This window comes from Littorina saxatilis, linkage group LG2, assembly GCF_037325665.1.
Source record: "Littorina saxatilis isolate snail1 linkage group LG2, US_GU_Lsax_2.0, whole genome shotgun sequence".
Classification (NCBI taxonomy): domain Eukaryota; kingdom Metazoa; phylum Mollusca; class Gastropoda; order Littorinimorpha; family Littorinidae; genus Littorina; species Littorina saxatilis.
The window spans coordinates 77,754,287-77,777,888 of NC_090246.1; the positions used below are offsets into that span (position 1 = coordinate 77,754,287).

Here is a 23,602-nt window from a genome sequence, read left to right on the forward strand (position 1 = left end):
GACGTGACGGAGCACGACGCAGATGATGAGCGCATCACGCCTGAGTTAGTCATCCGTGACGCCATTTTTCACTGATTTTTTTATAACATCAAATTTATTTATTTGTATTTTAAACTTCTATCAGTCAGGTTGAGTTTGCTGCCGGTTTTCTTGCTTTTTGGTCTTAAAGAAACCTTTTTCTACAACCCCCACCCCCCCCCCCCCACCCACCCACCAGCTCTGCCTCCTCCCCCCAGCTCTGCCTCCTCCCCCCTCTTTTCCTGTCTAGTCTCTCTCTCTCTCTCTCTCTCTCTCTCTCTCTCTCTCTCTCTCTCTCTCTCTCTCTCTCTCTCTCTCTCTCTCTCTCTCTGTCTCTCTCTGACATTTCAAACTATGCGCAGTGATGTGTGCTGTGATGGATGATGAATCCGTTTTGAATGTGGTGAAGTCTTTAGCCTGTTTTCGTTATTTTGGGATTGGTATGCCTTCACCGGAAAGCGTCTTCTTGTTCCGCTTTCTTCGTGTTCAAGTCTTGCAATGCGAGATTATGGGTTATATTTTGGGAGAAAGCCTGGCGCGGTCTCTCCATCTTTGCGGGCAAACGACATCTTAGATTCCAGGTTTACGTTGTTGTTGTGTTTCCACCACGTTTCCCCTGACAAATCACCTCTTTCTAAAAACACACACGAGTAAAAGTATTGCCGGTTAAAGTGCAAAACTTGGCCAATTTTCCATCAACAACGAACAGATAACGGGGTTGTCTATATACCAACCATGCCAACGCTTGTGAAGCTTGCCATGGGCACAGTTTCTTGGGTGCACGGGGGTATTGGTTTTATTCTTTACTGCAACATATCACATCAAGATATGATTTTTTTAATGTATATATCATAACGGAGTAGTCTGTACATGCATTAATGCCGAAGTTTGAAGTTTACCATGGGCACAGTGTGTTGGGTGCAACTGGGTATTTTGGTGTTAGCCTACTCTTTGCTGTAAAATATTTGCGCACGTAGGGGAACTGCAGGAGACTCTGCAGAAGTTCATGCAACATTGGTATGAAGAGCAGCGAAATGGGAAGAAGCAGAGCTAAGAATACTGGGCAGACGCAGAACAGCTGCCGTCCAAATGTCAAACGTAAGAGGTAGAAACTGTGCAAGAGTACTGACTGGCACCCGATCAGATCTGTAGGTCAGGCACGGGATATTTTTGCAGTTCTTGTGATTGGTGTGCGTTTTCTGTTTTTGTTCTTGCTGGCTGCTTCATCGGGCAAACTTGAGGTTTCTGCGCCTATGTTGGTTCTGGCTTGTTTGTTGCATGTTCACCATTCCAACACTAAGTTACCGGCGGTTGCTCCTCAGTTCTCTGTTACGTAATCGGTCACTGCTTGTGCGGCTTGGCTTTTGTACAATGAGAGACAGAGGGGGGAGGGAGAGAGGGAGGGAGGAAGGGGAGAAAGTCAGGGAGGGAGGGAGAGAGAGAGAGAGAGACAAGACAAGACAAGACAAGACAAAATCTTTATTATCGAGGGTAATAGATAAGCAAGAATATTGCTTTTTTACATCCAGCCCTCGCCCTAATATAGGGTCAACAAGAACAGAAAACAATATAATCAAATAACTATCACATCAAACTTATAATACATTATATATATATACAGATATACATTTGTCATGCTGCATTTTAAGTACAATTTCCAATAATAAATATGTCAATTTTTAACATATCTTAATTTAGATCTGCATATTATTATAATTTAGTTTAACATGCACATACATTTTAAATGAATTGTTGAACCATTCAGCACATGTTTAGTTGCATTATGTGCGACATATAATTTATATAATAATATAATCAGACATATAAGAGAGAGAGAGAGAGAGAGAGAGAGAGAGAGAGATTCAGACGTCTTACATCAGACTTAAGGAGTTGGTGGGACAGGTCAGAAAATAAGTGGACACGCACACGCACGCACACCTACACACACACACACACACACACACACACACTCTCTCTCTCTGTCTCTCTCTCAACCCCCTCCCCCTCTCTTTCTCAGTGTCCCCTTCTTCCCCTCTCTTTCTCAGTGTCCCCTTCTCCCCCTCTCTTTCTCAGTGTCCCCTCCCCCTCTCTTCAGAGTTGTGTCCCCCCCACCTGTGACGGTTTGTTGAGGAAGACGTGGTAGGCAGTGAAAGTGTTTGGCACGGGGTGTAAACCGGCAACAGGTGAACAAACATACACCATCATCACCTCATGCATCATCAGGGGGCTTGGACGCAAGCCAGTCTATTGTTTACCCCTTTACGGAATTCAGGGTGGCAGGGAGGTGCCCAAGGATGAGAGAAGAGGATAATATTAATTTTTTTTTAGAGGGTGGGGAGGGTGGTGTGAGATTGGGATGGAGTTGGGGTAGAAATTGCCTCTGTGCACTTATAAGATTAAAACCACATGCTGTGATATTTTCTACTGTCTCCGGTGAAATGAAACAGAAAAAAAAAAACTGCGAGAAAGTCAGGGTAGTTTTCAAAACTCAATGATTCGGCCATTGGCATCGCAGTCATTAACGAGAAGATATATTTTCAAGCAAGCAATGAATTTGATCCCTGTGTGTGTATGTGTGTGGGGGTGTGTGAGTGCAAGTGTGTGTGTGTGTCAGTGTGTGTTTGCCAGTTACAGTGTGGAAAGGGTGTTGTGGTTCGTGTTTTTGTGTGGGCATTTCTTGAATCTTTTCATTGAGTGTTTCCTATCTTCTTTCTTTTATGCTTTACTGGTAGTTGGCATCAATTTCTTAAACACATACACATCCAAGAGTTACATTATTCTTTTCTAGATCTTTTTGCTCATACCTTGAATTTTTTTCTGGAATATTTTACCCATACTTTGGCTTTTTTTCTCACTCTAATTTTCTCATTCCTTGACTAGGTATGTGTCATTTTTACCCTGACTCGGTTTTTGTGTGTACTGTTTACCGTGAGTCTGTTTTTCTCTTATATTTTAGCCGGATTCTGTTTTTGTTGTCTAGTGTTTACCGTGAGTCTGTTTTTCTGTATACTTTTTGTCCTGACTCTGTTTTTCTGTACAACTGTTACCCTGACTGTTTTTCTGTGTGATTTTGACCCTGACTGTGTTTGTGTGCAATGTCCAGGCTGAAGGAGGGCCAGGAGATCAAGGAGGATGGACGGCACCGCCTGTCATACAAGGACGGCGTGGCCACCCTGCAGGTCAGCGAGCTGGAACCCCAGGACGCCGGGTCTTACACCTGTGAGGCCGTCAACAACCTGGGTCACATCGACACCACTGCACAACTGGAGGTGGAAGGTGCGTAAACCCCCCCCCCCCCCCCCCCCCCTACTGTTATACATCACAAATACAGGTCTATACCAGATGTTCTTTAAAAATGACAGCCTTTTTTTTAAAAATTCGGTTTTTAAACTATACTTACAGGTCATTTATACATGTACATATACTCCATTTATGGGCATGCACTGCTGTTGTTTTTCCCCACTTGAGCCATGAATAAGTACAGTTTTGAGAGAATGAGTGATTTGGTTATTTTTGGTTTTGTTTTGTTTTGATTGTTTGTTTTTTAAAACACCAAAGATTTTTTAGATTTTGGAAAGGGAATTGGTTTTTGAGTCACTTGAGAAAATGTGACTCTATGTAATCGGTCAGTGTTAATCTGTCCGGCCGGCCATCTGGCCGGCCGGCCGTCCGTAGACACCACCTTAACGTTGGACTTTTCTCGGAAACTATCAAAGCGATCGGGCTCATATTTTGTTTAGTCGTGACCTCCAATGACCTCTACACTTTAACGATGGTTTCGTTGACCTTTGGCCTTTTTCAAGGTCACAGGTCAGCGTCAAAGGAAAAATTAGACATTTTATATCTTTGACAAAGTTCATCGGATGTGATTGAAACTTTGTAGGATTATTCTTTACATCAAAGTATTTACATCTGTAGCCTTTTACGAACGTTATCAGAAAAACAAGGGAGATAACTAGCCTTTTCTGTTCGGCAACACACAACTTAACGTTGGGCTTTTCTCGGAAACTATAAAAGTGACCGGGCTCAAATTTTATGTGAACGTGACTCATTGTGTTGTGAATAGCAATTTCTTCCTGTCCATCTGATGCCTCATATAATATTCAGAACTGCGAAAGTGACTCGATCGAGCGTTTGCTCTTCTTGTTTATTGTTGCTTTTCTCTTTCTTGTCTCTTTATTTATTCATTTCCTTTCAGCTTGCATTGTGTTTATGTGTGCTTGGTGTTTGTCATTACAGAAGTGCGACACAGGCGCAAGAGGAAGGAGGAGATGGAAGCTGTTCCTACCAAGTAAGCATTATTTTGATTGTTTCTCTGTGTTAAAAAAAATCAAACAAAATCTTGGTAGTACTTCCCTCACATTTGGAGTAGGATGTTATTGAAAAGAGTACCTTCTCTGTATTTTTCATGTACTTGCTATTCTTTGTTTTCTTTCCTGCACTTTGAGCTAACTTTAGAATAGCACATCCAAAGAATTAACTGAAATGCGATGATCTCCTTGACATTAGTTGATATTTTATAATGATAGTAAAGTGGAACCACCCCCCAATTTAAGACTTCCTCCATTTTAAGACCTTGCTTTTTCAGATGTTCTTAAGCTCTGTAAATTTACCTCCGTTTTTTCTCCTCCGAAAGCGGCGTATGGCTGCCTAAATGGCGGGGTAAAAACGGTCATACACGTAAAAGCCATGGGAGTTTCAGCCCATGAACGAACAAACAAACCTCCGTTTTAAGACTCCTTCCTTTTTAAGAAATGATTTTCTCTCAAATTTTGTATGTTTTTAACTGTGTCTAATGTCATAAGATGTTTCTAACTTTTGTGTGTGCGTGGTGTACCAGGGTGCCAAGAGAGGAGGAAGCAGAAGGCAACATGCCGCCACAATTCACCCTGCCCCTGGTCGACCAAGTCAGGCAGGCTGGGGAAGATGTGGAGTTCTGTGTTACTGGTGAGTGTAGTTTTGTCTTATATATATATTTTTGCTTCTTGCTCTTCATTTGACCATGTTCGTAACTATTTTTTCCAGTGGTTTGTGTTTTTCTCCTTGCCTGTGTATGTGTGTGTGGTGTGTGTGTGTGTGGTGTGTGTGTGTGTGTGTGTGTGTGTGTGTGTGTGTGTGTGTGTGTGTGTGTGTGGTTTGGGTGGGGGCTGGGGTGGGGGGGGGGGGAGGGGAGCATGTGTGCAAGTGTGCATGTTAGTTCGCTGAGACTGTCAACCCCAACTACTTTCTTAAATTCGTATAAAATGCAATGTTGTATGCTAGCTTAAATCACTGCTTAAAGTAACAAATTGTTAATCATGACCAAGCTGCAACCACACATGTTCAGTGCATTTGCTTTTGCTAACAGTGACATGCCGCCCAGAACCAGAAGTGAAATGGTTCTGTGGAGACCAGCAGATCTCTGCCTCCGCACGCCACATCTTTGAGCACGACAAGGGCGTCTACCGTCTCACCGTCCGCAAGCTGACGCGCCAGGATGCCGGTGAATGGAGATGTGTCGCCGTCAACCCCTTCGGACGATCTACCTGCTCTTGCGACCTCAAAGTCATCGGTGAGCTAGACTTCTTGCTGTTTTTTGTGTGAATTTTTGTTTTTGTTTTTTTCTTAATCTTATGTCATTTAAGTGTTTTACTTGTTTGTGTTAGGAAACGACGGCTGTGTAAGTGTATGTTTTCTTTTTCATTCCTTTATATTTGTTGTGTGTTTTGTATTCTTTTTGATTGGTAGAAGTTGTAGGATGGCAATAGAAGTATAGTTAGGAAGAAGCAGCGACACTTGATTAGGCAGGAGAGGGAAAGCTAGCAGAAATAATGGAGGAAAAGGGCGACATTCGCTCGTAGACTTTCTATTTGCATCGGTAACTAAATATTTAACGAAATTTTCATCCTCTTGCAGATTCTATCCCTGATGATCATCGCCCACCACGGTTCCCTCGTGAACTGGAGGACATGACGGTGACGCGAGGCAGCAAGGTCACACTGGAGTGTGAGGTCATCGGATACCCTCAGCCCAGCATCCAGTGGTCAGTATCATCTGTCTGTGTGTCTGTTTGTCTGTCTGGCCTAAATCAGTGCCTGGTTGACTTTCTGTCTACTTGTTAATCTCTCTGTGTCGGACTTACTAAATACTTGTACTTTGCTAAACACTCGGCTCAAGTTCTGCAAAAAAATAGGAGTTAGGGTTGGGGTTAGGTTTCTATACCGTCTTTTAAAAAAAAATGTTTTATTTGCTTTTAAATGTACTGGTATTGGGTAATTTATTAGAATCAGCTATGGCTTCTTGTGTTTAACGTATTGATATGTCTTTGTTATTTCTTTAAGGATTGGCTATGTCAGTAGATTTAATGGAAACTTAGTTTGCCTCCATCATCGGGCCTGGTCTGGAAAGACCATACAACAACTGGAAATCTCTTGTTGCATGTGCTCTTTTGGAATGAACATTTAATACAAATGAAGTTACCTCCCTTGCCTTGGAAGGGCTTTTTCAAATCTCTTTATGTATGTGCTCATTTGGAATGAACATTTTATATAAATGTAGTTACCTCCCTTGCCTTGGAAGGACTTTTGGCAAAGTGTATATTCTTACTTTTGCCTTTTACAGGTTCAAAGACAGACAGCGCATCCAGTCGGACAAACACTATGAAATCCGATGCGAGAACAACCTGTGCATCCTGCAGATCACGTCTACAGACTACGACGACTCTGGTGCCTACATGTGTCGCGCTGTCAACGATGCTGGCTCCTGTGCTACAGAGGCCAGAGTCAGAGTACAAAGTGAGTAGTTGTTTACTCATTTTTGTACATCCATTTTTTTGTGTGGATTGAAAATTGATTGCTTTTGTTGTTGTTTTTTAAATTTCTTTTGCCATTGTCATTATTTTGAGAAAATTTTTTTTTCTCTAAATGTTTGATTGTTTCTCGTAGCATTGCAGAAGTTTCAAAAGAAAAGGAAAAAAATCCTTACTACATGGGGTTACTTTGTGCAGGAATAACGTTTTTTTTTAAATGTCTAGCAACACATTTTTTTAATACCTGAAGTTAAAACATTTGTTTTTGGAGTGCATTGAGAAAATAATTGTTTATACATGTAGCAACATCAATCTAACAATGCTGATTGTGACTCTGCCTCCAGCTGAAATACATTTTTCCTCACAGGCCTTGATACAATACCTCTAACCTTGAAACACACTCTTTCTCACAGGCGTTCGCGACACAGTAACGCAGCGTCCCTCAGAGATTGCACGCGTGGAGGCAGGGCCAACCGGTCGCTACAAGTTCCAGGTGCCGCCAGACTTCACCGCCAAGCTGAAGAACAAGCGAGTGCTGGAGGGCATGACGGTTCACCTCAACTGTTCTGTCACCGGCATTCCCGAGCCGGAAATCCGATGGTTGAAGGACGGTGTAGAGATCTTCGAGGGAGCAGAATACATCATGAGAGTGAGTGTTTTATGCGTGTGAAATGGTTTGAAAAGTTTTTGATGTGCTTGTCTTTAGTCTGAATGTTGGAATTTTGTTTTGTTTTCTGCTGGCTGAACTTTTTGTGTTTAAATTTAAAGTGACCATCTGAAGGGTTAATAGAATGTGTGAGTAATATTTTTGTCATTATGTCATTTTCTGTTTGTTTTAGTGTGTGTGTGTGTGTGTGTGTGTGTGTGTGTGTGTGTGTGTGTGTGTGTGTGTGTGTGTTTCATAGATTTGTTTTTTCTGTACTTGTAACGTGTTTTTTTAATTATTGGTTAAATCTTTTTTTCAGTTAATAACAATAAATACATGACAGGCAGTTCTTTGATTTAAAAAAAATGCTATACACAACATAACGAATGAAAATATCAGCAGTTCTCTCAAATGAGATTTGTTACAGTGTTTTGTTATTGTTGTTTTGTTTTGTTTTGTTTTAACCTTGCACTTTGCTTGCTTGCAGAACAACTACGGGTTGTTGTCCCTGGAGATCTTGAACACACAAACCAAGCACAGTGGCGTGTACACCTGTGAGGTAACCAACGAAGAAGGCTCCGTGTCCTGCAACTGCAAACTGGACGTGGAAGGTGAGTTTCATAAATTCTGGAAACCCCACTCTCCTCTCTCTTGTGTGATTTGTTATCAGTCAAGAACTATTCTGCTCTTCCTCTGGGCTGCACATCTTTGTTATTCTCTTTTTTCCTCTTTCTCTCCTGCTTTCTCTCCTACTTTCTCTCCTACTTTCTCTCCTACTTTCTCTCCTGCTTTCTCTCTCTCTGAGCTCCCCGCACATTGCCCCACAACCCACCACCCCCATCCCCTCCCCCATTCTTCTCTCTCTTTCTTTCGAACCTTATACAGTGGTACCTGCGATGTGTGGCCCCTGCAATAAGAGGACACCTCCCTTGAAAGGACACCTTCTGGTGTCCCTTTGTCTGTTATCTCTACCAAAGTATACCTGTCATGACAGGCCACCTGTAATGTAGGGACACTTTTGGCTGGTCCCTAGGGTGTCCTTTTAATGCAGGTACCACAGTACCAAAAAACTTGTCCCTCATTAGAATTTTGCGTTTAAGCCTAAACCTGTCATTGTTATTGTTTCAGCTGAAGAGGAGCTGGAAGCAGTGGAACTTGAATTCCTGCGACCTCGTTTCCTAACCCCTCTGGAGGACATCTTTGTGGACGAGGGTGAAGACATCACCTTCCACTGCAAGGCCGCTGGAAAGCCACTGCCCACATTCAGATGGTCAGTGTCAGAATCATATTTCCCTTGTTTTTCATTATTTTGCTTACATCTGTTTAAAACAAAAGATTCCTAAAAAAAAGATCAGTGTATGGCTGCACAGCCTAAATGGCAGGGTAAAAATGGCTACACACGTAAAACCCATCCAAGCAAAAAACAAGAGTGTACTTGGGAATTTCAATCCATGATCACAGAAAAAGAAGACGAAACAAAGGAAGATGTCTTTGAAACAAGATCTCACTGCTGAGGCTTCAAAGTCTCATTTCATGTCTTTTTCATTTTGTTCCATCATGTTTTGTCTCAAAACGTTTCAGAAGGTGGCAGCAAGATTTTGTTTCTGTGTGTGGAATTTATTTATATTTTGTTTTGACCCAGATGTAGTTCTTTGTCGATCATCCACCCTGAGTTTAAGTAAAGTAAGATATGTTTTGAAAGAAAACTGCAGAAAATATTATTTCTACTGTGAACAGACAAGAAAAGCACAGTAATTTGCTGGAAAACACAGGATATCTCGCTTTACTATGTGGTTTATTTGTCATGTTATTTGTGCCCAGCATCACATCATTGACAACAACAAAACATTTACAGAATAAATGCTATCCATTTCTGCTTTCTTCACTGATAGTTGGGTTTCTCCCGATGTGAGTGATTGTGTTGGGTTTCCTCCCTTGGCATACTTTAAAACGTTGATATAGGATTATTTTTCTCACAATTATGATACCCAATGACTTATGCACCATAGAACTACACAGACAAGTCTCAATTTAATTTTGTTGTTGTTGAATTTATAAACATGACAGGAAATTTGCGGGAAGGCTATGGAATTTTTTGTAGGAGGTATTGATTTTTTTTATGGACAGCATTGTTAACCAAGTAACTTTATTTGAGAAGGCCACAGGGGTGTGCCAGCTAGTGTGCCATAATGGATCCTTACATTTTCATGTGATTTGCAATTACTCTTTTTCTGACTGTTATCTTTATTTCACATTGGTTTACCGTGCTAGTGAGTGTGTGTGTGTGTGTGTGTGTGTGTGTGTGTTTGTATGTGTGTGTTGATCTGAAATTCAAATACTTTATTTAAGCTGAACTTCATTGAAATAAAAAATTTATTCTTGTCTTTTCTTGTCTTTTTTTTTTTATCTGGTGTATTTGTTATGTTTTACTTTTATTTTCATTTTTATCATTTTGTTTTCTTTTTCTTTTCTTTGCATACAATGCTTTAGGTTGTTCTCTGGAAGTTGTTCAGAGAGCATCAAACAGCAAAGAAAGAATCATTACTTTTCACAAGACATCACTTTGTTTCTGTAAACTAAAATTACTTTCATCGAGAAAAAGTGGTTCTTGTTCATCATGTTTTGGCAGATAAAATGTTGTCATTTTTTGGGTCATGTTACAGGCAAAAAAGACCTCCCTCTAATTATGCTTGAACGGTTCAACATTGATTAAATGTTGACATTTCATTTTTTGTGTGTGTATGTTACAGGCAAAAAGACATGCTGCAGCTTTCAAATTCTCAACGAATCACGATCACCACTGACAACATGGGTGGTGCCACCCTTACTATCTGCAAGGTCAAGGTCTCGGACGCAGGCCTCTACCTGGTACAAGCATCGTCCAAGTCGGGCCGTGCCAAATCATCAGCCACACTGCGTGTCAGAGGTGTGTTTTGTCATGCGCCTGTACCTTGTGAATAATAATGACATGTTGGTTTGATGTGTGAGTGGGTAATCTATATTGAAGAGTGTTGATTGTAGTTGTTTATTACCACCTTCTGGATTCTGTAGTCATTGGGTATCAGCTGAGTCTGTGTGTGCATGCTCACGCCAGTGTGTGTATGTGTGGGAGAGAGAGAGACAGAGAGCTAGAGGTGATGTGAAACAGACCAAAAGAGTGTGTGTTAGGGGAGGTGGAGGGAGGCAAACATACATGGTTGGCTGTGTGGGTGCATATGTGTTTTGTTTTACAGTTTATATTTAACAGTGCATATTTGTGTATTTCAATCATCAAAGATTTACCTACCAGCAATATTTTTACTTCTTTAACAGCTTACACTAATCATTCCATCACCTTTTCAATAAAACTTGTAATTTTCCATTCTACTAAGAACTCAATACATCATTCTAATATACACAACAGCTTATAAACGAAATCTCCATCATTCTCAATCCCAACAGGCAAGTCCAGGTCACCTCCGTCGTCACCAGAAGCAGAGCGCGGACGCCCATCATTCGAGGCTGGCTACGCCTCCATGCAGCAGGTGTCTGTGCCCGGCAAGCCGCCCAGTTTCTCTATCATGCTGCCCGCCAAGATCGATGTGCATGAGGGCGAGAGGCTGAGGCTAGACTGCTCCGTGCTGGGATTCCCTACACCCATTGGTGAGTGTGTGTGTGGGGGGGAGAGAGAGTGAGAGAGAAAGAATGCACACATGTGTGTGTGTGTGTGTGTGCATGTGTGTGTGTGTGTGTGTGTGTGTGTGTGTGTGTGTGTGTGTGTGTGTGTGTGTGTGTGACAGAGAAAGAGAGAAATATAGAGACAGGGAAAGAGATACAGAAACATCAACCTCTGCACTGATGAATGCGATTAAGACTTCTACCAGCAGTCCACATTCTGTCCCAAACATATGGGTGCATCATTGCACAACATTGATTTTTACAGCTGCACTAGCTGTTGCAAGGCATTCTGCCTGACCACATCACGTTGCATTCACCTCCAACAGCGCCATGGCACAAGGGGCCACAGCTCATTGAATTACATTGATTGTTACAGACACAGTACTGGGTGACATCCTGTTTAACTTCAGTGGAATCCCCCTTTTAGACCCACAATTTAAGACCTTGCTTTTTCACATTTTTTGTTTTTAACATCTGTAAATTTACCTCCACTTTAATAACTGATTTTCTCAGATTGTTGAAGGTCTTAAAACGGAGTTCTTCTCTATATCATGTAACATTTCTCTGTAACAGTGTCATGGCACAGATAATTAGGGCTTCAGGGGAATGCTAGACAGCTCTTTGAATTACACGTACATTGTTTATTTACAGCCACAGTTCTGCATTACAGTCTGTTTAACCAGTGGAACCCTCCAACAATCTGAGAAAATCAGGTCTTTAAAAAGTAGGGAGTCTTAAAATAGGGGCAAATTTACAGAGGATATGAACAGAAAGTCTGAGAAAACAGACTCTTAAAATGGAGGGAGTCTTACATTGGGGGTCTTAAAATGGTCTTACACTGTACGTACTATTCTTTCTAACAGTATTGTGGCACATGGCATTTCTTTCTAACTCTGACACCTGATGTTTGTCTTTGCCAGTGTCATGGCACAAGGGCCACAGGGGGCTGATGTACGGCCAGCGTCACCGCATCATGTTTGTGGGAACGCTTCACACCCTGGAGATCCCACAGACCATGGCGCTGGACAAGGGAGAGTACATCGTGCGTGCCACCAACGCCTTTGGCAGCGTCGAGACCTCTTGCACCGTCCACATCTTACCTCCCAGACAGAGAGGGTGAGTCAATTTTGACGGTTCAGATTTTAATGTTTTTATTTTTAATTTGAATTTATTTATTTTTATTTTTAAACAAGATAACAATGTAAATGTACTCACCAGATACAAACGTGAAAAACAAAATTTGAACTGGTTTCAACAATGTGTCTTCATCAGCAAAAAACAATAATATTATAAACAGAAGGGTAGACAGAGCGAGATAATGAAGAGAACAAGCATGATGATACTTCTCTCTGTTGACCGGCACGGTTGGCATAGTGGTAAGGCGTCCGCCCCGTGATCGGGAGGTCGTGGGTTCGAACCCCGGCCGGGTCATACCTAAGACTTTAAAATTGGCAATCTAGTGGCTGCTCCGCCTGGCGTCTGGCATTATGGGGTTAGTGCTAGGACTGGTTGGTCCGGTGTCAGAATAATGTGACTGGGTGAGACATGAAGCCTGTGCTGTCTTGTGTGTGGCGCACATTATATGTTTAAGCAGCACCGCCCTGATATGGCCCTTCGTGGTCGGCTGGGCGTTAAGCAAACAAACAAACAAACTTCTCTCTGTCTACTCTTCTTTTTACTTCATTGATTATTGCTGACGAAGACACAAGGTCAAAAATGATTCATATTTTTGTATGTTCGTGTTTGTATGTGATGAGTTCATTTGCATTGTTTTTTTAATTCTAGTTCTTCTCACAAACAGTCTCTTGGTCCATATCTGTGTTTATTGTTTAACTAATTGGTTTATGTTTTGATTTATTTAGATGGTTAGATTTTAAGTTTTTAATTGTTATTTTGGTTTGCTTCAATGGCTTTGAATTAGAAAACAAAACTTCTTCAGCTTGTCAGTGTATGTCCATCAGCTGGGAGCTGCATAGGTGTCAACCTATCATTGGTGTTGCCCTTATATGAGACCTTCCAAAACCTTATTAGACAGCTCAAGACCTTATAAAATTGACTTTTGAAAAGCTAGTAAAGTAAAAATTGAGAAAAAAGGTTTAGGGTCGGCGCCAAAAACGCAGGGTCGGTCGGGTTACCCTAAACAGATTTTTTTTTTTGCCTAATTGCTTAGTCAATGGCGTATATCTGTAAACGCATCAACCTGTGAACAAGATTTTAGCAAAGTTACTGACAAAATTCTTTGATAAAACAGGTGCAAACTGCAATTAACGGCACTTGAAGAAATGTTTGAACACACCACTTAACAGTTTCGGCTTTACATGTGATAAAGAGGGAATGAAAGTGACGGATCATAGGGAAACTTGTTGCATAACACACTTCAGAGCTGGACACACAAAAGGATTTTACTTGAAATTTGGACGGTTTACTCGAAATTTGCTCTGTGCATGCTCTGATTCTGAAAGTGTTTAGTGGTGTATTGTTTCAAATAATTGAACCTTGAAATGTGGCAGTCTTTACACACACATACACACAGAGAGTATGCCTACCTCATGAAATCGTCCAATACTTTGAAGATGTAAGCGGCTTGTCCAGAAGACAATGCAGGCATATCAAGGAGTCTGCTTTTTGAAGTCTGCCCATCAAACAGTCGAGCAAGGATAACGAGACGCTTTGTGGTGTTTCTGTCGTTGCTCTCGTCGATCATGAGAGTGAATGGGCCATTTTTGCAACTTTCAATCACAGGTTTTGTGTAGGCAGGGGCAAGGCTTTCCTTGATGATCATCGTTGTTTTGGTTCTCTTGCACGCGAAATCTGCTGCAACTTTACTGTCAGGAAACATGGTATGCACCAATTCGGTGAAGTGGTCGGCAACGAGAGGTGCCAAGTTGTGCTCTGCCACGAATTGGCAAAACAAAATTTCCGCAGATGTGGCATTAGAGCTCACTTCTGGCGCTTTCGCTGGCTTGAAATGTTCTTCCATCGATCGAAAAGATTTCGATTTCGCCACCATGTCTTTGTGCCCACGTGTTGAAAAATGGCTCTTCAGGTCGTAAAATCCAGAGGCACGCACTTTCACATGTTTCCTGCATGGGACACAAAACGAGTAGTCTGGGCCTTCTGATGAAGATTTAATCCATCCAGCGTATGCACCGTTGTTAAAAATTGGGCTCTCCCACTCTTTAAGATGTCGTCCGGATCCACTTTGCGATGTAGTTTTCAGCTTTTTAGCTGGAGGATAACTTTGCGATGCCATGCTTGTTGATCGACGCTTGATAGAATGTACCGGAAACCGGAAGTGATTTATAGGAAGTCAAGTGGAAAAAGAGTCTGAGTATGCGCAATGACAACGTTTGAGAGTCGTCTGCATGAAAGCGTCGATCGTTGTCTCTCAATCTCCATTGTTATCATTCATTTTAACTTTGCTGTAATTTTTTCTTTTCGCCGTATATTCTTCTTTTGCCCGTATAGATTTTCCTATACACCGTATTGGGTAAAAAATGCATTTTTCCCGTACAGCAATACGGCCAAACCGTATAGGTTGACACCTATGGAGCTGTATTTTGTTTGTGCTAGGTGCACTTTGATGCAAAATTGTGTTTTAATTGAATGTTCTTGCCTTTTTTCCAGAGATGACACGATACCAGAAATGATGCGCCTTGATTCCGCTCCCAAAGTGAAAACAGGTGTGTACAGACACATTTTTATTGGCAGAACTTCTTGCAATGCATAGTATTATAGCTAATGTAGAAAAAGAATCATCTCTTCATTCACTGCTAAGTGTTTGAAGAAAGGAGTGAAAAAAATAGGTAGAAATTGTCGTTTTACTTGGTACAAATACTCTCTCTTTTTTCTAATTCTAAGCTGAGTCTTTTGTCCTCTCTCTCTCTCTCTCTGTCTCTCTCTCTCTCTCTCTCTCTCTCTCTCTCTCTCTCTCTCTCTTTCTCTCTCTCTCTCTTTCTCTCTCTCACTCTATCTTTCTCTAATTACAGAAAAAATTGTATTAAAGTTTGATAGAATTGGATTAATTTGAGCAATAGTCTTGTGATGGACTTCTTTGAAAAATGATTATCCAAAGCAAATGTTGATTCACTCACAGGCAAAGAGGGAACACCGCGGGGAAAAGGTAGCATACCCAGATTGTTTGCATCCAACTGTTCAACTGATTTCTAATGTTTTATTATTTGTTGCATCCATGTTAAATTGAAAACTCTAATGATGTCGTCCGGTTATCAACCTAATTGTTATTTTCTTACCTTCTAATGTTGGATGGTCACTGTTTATACTGATGTGCCTAATGACAGTTTATTTAATTTCTACTCGGTTAACATTTTGTTTTCTCTTTTTGTCTTGAATGATGTGTGTAATATCGTTGTTGTTTGTTCTTGTTTATTGTTGTTTATCTTAACTTGGACCAACTTGGCATAATAGGATTACTCCTACAGCCCCCCAGAAACTGTCCCGGTCTTGCAATACATTTGTACACCCAGTGATACATCTACAACAAAAAAGTGATGTGGGAAATGGGGTGAAATGCATCACTTCATCATTGAATTAACAGACATTGAATCAATCACAGTGCATGGAATTTTAAGTACTGCAACCGTCATGTACAATACTCATCTGACATTCCTGTTGAATGATATTCCTTCAAACCTGTCACGTACTTTTCCTCAGAATTGCAAGCAATGAATTTCCTTTCTGTCCTAGAATGATCAAAAACCTATTCCAGAAATCATGTAATCACCAAACTAGAATGATTTTAAATGAATGAATGGATGATCCCACATCTGACAACCCCCTCATACCCTCTCCTAAAGCCCCCCCCCCCCCAACACAAACACAATTGTCCCACTCCCTCTTTTAGTATACATTCCTTGCATGTGAAATTTCTTTTTGATATGCTGCCTTGGTTCAGAAGAACAAAAGCTCATAGTCAATGTTAGACTATTCAGAGCATGTCATTTTTTGTCAGTGTAATATGATGTTAGATATAATTATGCAATGCAGTTTAGTACATGTAATTAAGTAGTGAAATTAACACTGTTAGACTTTGTTTTAATTAACTGATTGACTTGTGAATCATGCATTTCTGATGTAGATTAGAAGTTCATGCAGTCATATACATGTATACCCATGTTGCAAATCAACAGAAATTGTTTGTGGCACATGTCAGATATTCTGCATCAGCATCTATCCTGTAGTTTTCCCAAAGACCAACTTCATCCTTTGATGATAGTTTACAACCTTTTTATTTTTTATTTTATTCATTCAGCTCAGACTTCCTGTGACTTATCATGATGAGCTTTTGTACCTGTAGTTGTTGCTCATCGCCTTCTTAGAGTACTTCCCTGAATTGTGCATAATTATCATGAAACGCCATGTCTCTATCAAAGCAGGCTCCTATGAAGACAGCAAGTGTAATTAGTCAAATGTGGCGCTTGTTTGTAAGTTTGAAGGACTGATCTGCAGATACCATGGCTGCTTCTCTCAGAATCCTTCTACAATGTCTCATTACTTTTGGTATAACAGTCTTGATAAAATTTGGAATAAAAGAGGTGACGAAAGCTGATGCGTGAATGTGCTCAAAATGATTCAGCTTTGAACTGTTTCATTATGGTCCACCTTGAAACTGATAATTGACCAGACGAACATTTTATTACATGTAGTGAATTAATAAAAGATACTTTGAATAGAAGTGAAAAATACTAAAAATAAATGAAGAAGATGATTTTCAAATCCAGCAAAGCCTTTCCTCACAAATTGTAGAAGGATTCTAAGACTGCAGATTCAAAGCCATGCATACAGCCAGATTAAAACTGCAGCAATATCCTAGAACAAGAGTAATTGATGCTGTTTTTGTCCTGCTCCCATCTCCAGCACCATTCTTCATCAAACACCTGCCGCGCACCATCGAGGTGATGGAAGGCACCAACGTGCGCCTGGACTGCATCCTGCGCGGAGGCGTGGAGCTGGTGCAGTGGTCAAAGGAGGGAGCTGACCAGTTGAAGAGCGACCTGGAGGGCCAGGGCTTCGAGGGCGACCTTGTCCCCTTGAAAGACTCCGACCCTGCTAGAGCTTCGTCACAGACATCTACAGGTGAGAATAGACGATTTTTGGATTTCCACGTGTTTCCGACACTCCCCTTGTCCCCTTGAAAGACTCCGACCCAGCTAAGTCTCCGTTACAGACATCTACAGGTGAGAATAGATGATTTTCGGATTTCCACATGTTTTCGACACCCCCCTTGAAAGACTCTGACCCTGCTAGGGCTTCGTCACAGACATCTACAGGTGAGAATTGACGATTTTGGGATTTCCATATGTTTCCGGCACACCCCTCGCTAGTGCACGATTGGCCACTCCAATATTTGTACGAGTTTTTGCAAAAAAAGGTCACTCTTCCACAACTAGCTCATACAAACCTGATGGAGTTATTTTCAGAATTCGTCTGTTTCAGAGAGAGAAGTGTTTTGTGTTGAGGTTGAGTGGTTGGATTGACTGGGATGGGTTGGTTGATGGACTTAGGGAGACAAGTGGGATGAAGGCAGGGGAAGTCCAGGATGAAATGAGGTACTACTGTAGTGTAATGAATAAAATTCAGTATGAGCATCTGTTTGAGAGAGGGAATGTGAAATAAAGCATGTGTGGACATTGTTATAGTAGAATAATAGGATTGTTGAGAAGTAAAAGTGAGGGACTTGAATGCTCAGAAGTCTTCTTAACTATTTTTTCTCAATTTTGTAGGCATATTTTCTTAACACCTTGTTATGTCTATGAATAGATGTCTGCATGTGCGAACAGAGAAGAGGATTAGGAAGAAGAATGGATGTCTTAGAGAGGGCTTTATCTATTTTCTCAATGCCTGTGCAGATGGAGACAGCGCTCCACCCTCATTCAAGACCACCCCACAAGACGTTGTGTTGCCTGCGGGCAGCGAGGCCGTCTTTGAGTGTGTCACATCAGGCACCGCCACAGCCAGCGGCAAATGGTAACAGTCTCTTGCTTCACTTCTTGTTTTGCAGATATGTTTTAGCTTTGACCAGGACCTTGATCTTTCTTATCATCAGCTGCATTGCGTATTCGTGGACTGTAGGATCACTTATACTTTTATAGTCAGAACAGCAGAACCCCCCTTTTTTAGACCCCCCAATTTAAGACTCACTCCCTTTTAAGACCCTGTGATCTCAGATTTTTTTGTTCTTAACCTCTGTAAATTGACCCCCATTTTAAGACTCCCTCCTTTTTAAGACCTCATTTTCTCAGATTTTTTTTAATCTGAAAAAGGGGGTTTCACTGTCTTACAGTATTGCTTATGTCATTACCTCCAGAAATCTCAGAAAATTATGTCTGAAGGGAAAGAGGAGAGGGAGTCCTTGAGAGAAACTCAATTCAGAGAATTTATGAAGGGAAATATGAGAAGACAAGGCCTTAGGGAGCAAAGTATAACCAGTATTTGTTTTAATTGGGGTGCGACAGCAGCGACATGAGATTTCAGTTTTTTATTGGAACAAAATTTCGTATGTTTTCAGGGATGACTTTTCTACACTACCTACCCACAGATGTAGCTCACAATGTTTGTCATTTTGTCTTCTTACGTCATTCAGGTACAAGGACGGTAAGCCCCTGTCACCAAACGACACAATGCGCATCACGTCAGATGGCAACAGACATCGCCTGGTCATCGCGGCCATCGTGAAGGCTGACGAGGGGGAGTACACCTTCGAGGTGTCGTCTCCTGCTGGGTCAGCCTCCTGCTCTGCCTCTCTCTCCATTCAAGGTGAAAAGACAAAATGTTTGCTTCCATGAACACTGACAGATGGAACAGACGAACAGACACACAGGCAGACACGCGCAGACGCACACATATTGACAGACAGACAGTTAGGCACCCACGCTCACATGCACACAGCTGGGTCGGCCTTATGCTCAGCCTCGATCTCTGAATTCAAGGTGAACAGACAAAACTTGCGCTTTCATGAACACTGACAGACAGATGGACGAACAGATGGATGGACAGATACACAGACAGACAAACACAGATGCACACATGGACAGACAGACAGACAGTTAGGCACCCACGCACACATGGACAGACAGACAGTTAGGCACCCACGCACACATGCACACAGGCAGGCACACTTGCACACACTGTCATATGCTCTTGCATGCATGCTTGTACATGCATAAATACAGTATCCAGGAACACTGCGATAGGTCGATTTTGAAACTTTTGTGTTTGGTACAGTGTTTGACTGTCTCCTTTGCAAAGGAACAGCACATTTTGTGTGTGTTACCTGGTAAATATACTTGAAAGAAAGTTGAAAGTTGCTAAGTTTCAGCATTTAAGAAAGAATAATGCAGGGGGGGAAGCTACCCTGCTAGAAAAAAAATGAAACGTCAAGATTGCAGCAGATGACTAATGTTGTACTTTTGTCTTGACAGTGCTGACAGAGAAAGACCGATCATCCAGAAAACAGTCGGTGGATTCCCAAGGGAAAGACTCAACAGATACGCCAAAATCAGGGTATGTATTCTTTTTTGTTTGTTTGTTTGTTGGGTTATTTGTCTGTTTTATAACTGGAAACCCTGAAGAGAATTTTGGTGACAGTACAGATGAAAAAAACATTTGTTTTTGTACTTTTCTTGTGTGTCTTTAAGAAAGGGAGACAACTTTTCAAGTGATCTAAGCTAGGTGTATGTATCTGCATTGCTTAACCCCTTCACTGCCACAGTATAACAGCATTATCCGAACGGTCTATGGGAAAGAACTGTGTTTAGAACCCCTACAAGTACTTGGACAGTGGTTACCTCCCATTTAGTTTTCAGAAATGTCCTGAAATGTTGTTGACACAAATCCCACGTATGAGATACGGTTATGGGCGTAGGACAAACCGAAAATGACCACGTATTACATACGGGGTGGGCAGTGAAGGGGTTAAAATCTACACATTCATTTTGATTAAAGAAGACAATATGTTGTGTTGAGAAAAGACATGAGCCTTTTTCATAACTTGCATTATTATATTCCTTTATTTCATAAACTCATACTGTTTAAAAAAACAAACAAACACAAAGAGTCAAAATCTCAAACAGAATGAGGCAGAGCGATGTTAAGATATCAAATAACCAAAGGGAAGTAATCGCTCTTTATGCATACGACATGTGTAATAGAGTAAGCGAGAGTTGTACGGAACCTTTTCTCCTGGCACCTGAGAGAATAACAAGCATTGAAATGAACAAGCGACTTTCATCCTCAAAAAAGGATGATCACCGCAAGCTCATATGCTCATCATTCTCTAAGGCACTCCAACTAACACCTACGTACACAGTCATATACAAGAACCAGCTTTTATTCTCGACCGGACATAGTCCTTAGATCAAGACTGGTTTAAACAGAACAAACACACAAACACACACATTGTTACAGGGTCGCCTCGAAAGTATCAGTTAGAATCTCAAACAGAATGAGGCAGAGCGATGTTAAGATATCTTCCCTTTGGTTATTTGATACAAAGAGTCAAGTTAGATCAACAGAACTGATGATTTATTTTTGTCTCTCTGAGTTTGTAGAGTAATTTGTGTGTTTGTGAATTAAATGATGGTGATATTTTTCCATGATATTTACACATACTCCACTTAAAACATGATTTTGTTGATTATTGTTTGCTGAGTGAACCACTTGGATAACTATGGGTTTTTTTCTGGAAGAAAAGGATGGTAACTTATTTTTTCTCGCTTTGTTCCACTTGACAGATCTCGTCCATCAAGTAGCTTCAGCAAAGAACTGCCGTCAGAGACAACAGCTACGCTAGGCGACAACGTCACCATGTCTTGTGCCGTGTCCGACCCCATCACAGAAATCAACTGGGAGAAAAACGGCAGAAGAGTAAGAAAATATTTATTTTGTGTGTGTGTGTGCATGCATGAGTGCATGCGTTTTTGATGAGTGAGGCACATACGCAGAAGTGCACACAGACAGGCAAACACGTATACACACACTCACTTGTCTGAAATGAGTAGGATGTGAGAATGGATATTTGTTAGTTAGATACACAGTTGAATTACAACCAAAATGCTGTCTGTTTTTCTGAGACTTTGGAGATGTTGAGAGTGTTTACAAAAAGTGATACCTAAGGTCATGCACTTGAGTGATCAGCCAACATGTGTTCTTTTCTAGCACTGAAGCATGAACTCAGTTGTGTACATGTCTCTGCTGTTGCTGTCTGAGCCTGTGTAGTTTAGCGTTGTCCGAAAGAGAAATGTGCATTTGGTTGGTTAGACAATGGCCTGTATGAAACAGTGTGTGATGACCCAACTCTGGCTTTTTTTTTAAGGATACCCCATGTCATTTATTGCGTTATGGTTCAGGGGAGGATAAAGGTGTTGGGATGGGGTGGTAGAAAGATAGAGGGAGAGAGAGTGTATTACGTCTTTCATGACCAAATATTTAAATCGTTTCGCTTGTACCTGTCACTTATGTTAATTGTTTTGCAAACAATTTTATTTTGATTTTCAGTTATCTTTCTCCAACAAACGTTTCTCTACCACCCAAATGAAGGACGGCACAGTGCAACTACAGCTGAGCGGACTGCAGAATTCTGACTCGGGATTCTACCGCTGTACCGCCATAATGGCCAACGGCACTGAGATCAAGACCAGCACTAACCTCTCACTGACAGGTATAGAGAAAGTGACATGATCTTAACTCTTACAGTCTGAGGCACTCATTCCTGTATAGATTTGTGTGAGTACAGGTAGTGTGAGGATTTTGAAACTACAATGAGTCATGTTCTTCAGTTTATTTGTATGCTCTACAATTCGATGAGTTTTTTTTTATGAACTGTGATTTGAAGCCTTTGGTTGTATTCTGTACATTGTTACTTCCCTTTGATAGTATTCAGTGCGTTATTTTTTGGAGTTCTTTATCTTTTCACTGTGTCTAAAGCACACATTAAACAACAACACTTTTGTGTTGAAAGGTGGTTTTTTTTTAAATGTATGTACATGTACCATAAACCATGCTCCAGAAAGGCCAGAAATAGGCAGCTAGAATCTTTCGACAGTAGGGTCATATGACGTTGTGCAGGGTCTCAGCTGTTTTAAGTGCTGCATCGTTTAACTGTCAAGTTTTAATAACACTTGACTTAAGCACTTAATTAGTTCCCATGATTTGCATCGCTGGTTGCCTGAGTGGCGGCAAGCATTCCAGTTTGTATTCAAGCAGCAAAGAATGAACATTGGTGAAGCCTCTCTATAATTGTGTCCTTGTCTCTTAAGGTCAAAGGTTTAAGTTGAATTCTTATATCCTTGAGCAGGCATTAAGTGCATGTGATTTTTGTAAAGTGTAAGGGTTTTGATAGTTGTTGAATTTGCGGTCTGTGTCAACATTCTTGGAGTCAATGGTGTTTTGTTTCTTTTACAGCACCATCTGCCAAGCCCATGGATGTTGACAGGTGAGACTGAATATTGATCTTATACCTATCTTTTGGTTTGGTTTGTTTGTTCATTTTTTTATTTAAAAAAAATTTTTTGATTGTTTATTTGTTTGTTTGATTTGGGAACGCAGAAGAAGAAGTTTGTTTGTTTTTGTGTTCTCTTAGCAATTCAAGAACTGATTAGTGGAAATTTGACTGGAAATGGAATTTGTAATGAATGGATAAACAGATGAATGGGCAGATAGGCTGACTGATGGATGGATTGACTGATTGGTGGATGGGTGGATGAACTGATGGATGAATAAACGCATAGGATGGATGGATAAATTCATTATTTCCTTCATTCAGTCATTCTTTGATTCCATGATTGAGTTTAATTATGATTTTTTTTCTCAATCTTTCTTCAGTGACAGTGCCCCAGTGTTCACAAAGAAGCTGAAAGATCAAAAGATCAGCGATGGAGACACAGTCATTCTCACCTGTTCTGTTGAGGGACAGCCACGACCGCAGGTCACCTGGTCACGCAATGGCCAAGAAATTCTGGACAATCAGGTAATAAGGGTGGTTACACTTTTGTGTGTGCAATATTTGATTCGTTTAAAAAAACGAGAGAGAAAAACAGAGAGCATGATCGAGAGAAAGGAAACAGAGGAGTCGGGGTAAGCATAGCTTAGCTCAGCTGTACAGCAGTTTAGTGGGTTTTTTCCATTATTATTCACGTAATTTATAAGTACTTGTTGTGAAATCAAGCATATAATTAGTAAAACAGGTTAGGATGTTTTTGAAATTGGCCATACCCAGATGAGATTTTCAGACAATGCACTTTTGGGTGTCCAAAATAAAAAAAATTGAGCACAATAAGATTCTGCATGTGTTCCCTGTGCTCAGTGTAAGGGCACCTGTAAAAGTCCTGTATGTGACAGGGTGACGCAGTTGTCTCCCCCTGTCACAGGCAGCTGCTCTGCATTAACGGAGTTGTCTCCCTGCCTTGAGTGTGAGCTATTTACAGTAGCTCAACGTTTTTTGGTAGGTCTGTAGACCACACCCGTGAAAATGTGGA

At 41.0% G+C, this 23,602-nt stretch overlaps 1 protein-coding gene across 1 annotated transcript in view; it reads left to right on the forward strand.

The window, feature by feature from the left end:
* LOC138959774 (titin-like) overlaps nucleotides 1-23,602 on the forward strand; it is a 533,368-nt gene that overhangs the window by 391,743 nt on the left and 118,023 nt on the right. Inside the window, exons 264-285 of the mRNA XM_070331384.1 lie at nucleotides 3,122-3,294; nucleotides 4,258-4,309; nucleotides 4,859-4,965; nucleotides 5,366-5,569; nucleotides 5,914-6,040; nucleotides 6,619-6,791; nucleotides 7,219-7,454; nucleotides 7,939-8,062; nucleotides 8,580-8,721; nucleotides 10,202-10,377; nucleotides 10,893-11,093; nucleotides 12,029-12,224; nucleotides 14,736-14,791; nucleotides 15,205-15,231; nucleotides 16,986-17,204; nucleotides 17,978-18,095; nucleotides 18,712-18,884; nucleotides 19,550-19,631; nucleotides 20,861-20,993; nucleotides 21,624-21,786; nucleotides 22,530-22,560; nucleotides 22,950-23,094. Coding sequence (XP_070187485.1) covers nucleotides 3,122-3,294; nucleotides 4,258-4,309; nucleotides 4,859-4,965; nucleotides 5,366-5,569; nucleotides 5,914-6,040; nucleotides 6,619-6,791; nucleotides 7,219-7,454; nucleotides 7,939-8,062; nucleotides 8,580-8,721; nucleotides 10,202-10,377; nucleotides 10,893-11,093; nucleotides 12,029-12,224; nucleotides 14,736-14,791; nucleotides 15,205-15,231; nucleotides 16,986-17,204; nucleotides 17,978-18,095; nucleotides 18,712-18,884; nucleotides 19,550-19,631; nucleotides 20,861-20,993; nucleotides 21,624-21,786; nucleotides 22,530-22,560; nucleotides 22,950-23,094 — 3,058 coding nt within the window. The remainder of the gene's footprint in view (nucleotides 1-3,121; nucleotides 3,295-4,257; nucleotides 4,310-4,858; nucleotides 4,966-5,365; nucleotides 5,570-5,913; nucleotides 6,041-6,618; nucleotides 6,792-7,218; nucleotides 7,455-7,938; nucleotides 8,063-8,579; nucleotides 8,722-10,201; nucleotides 10,378-10,892; nucleotides 11,094-12,028; nucleotides 12,225-14,735; nucleotides 14,792-15,204; nucleotides 15,232-16,985; nucleotides 17,205-17,977; nucleotides 18,096-18,711; nucleotides 18,885-19,549; nucleotides 19,632-20,860; nucleotides 20,994-21,623; nucleotides 21,787-22,529; nucleotides 22,561-22,949; nucleotides 23,095-23,602) is intronic.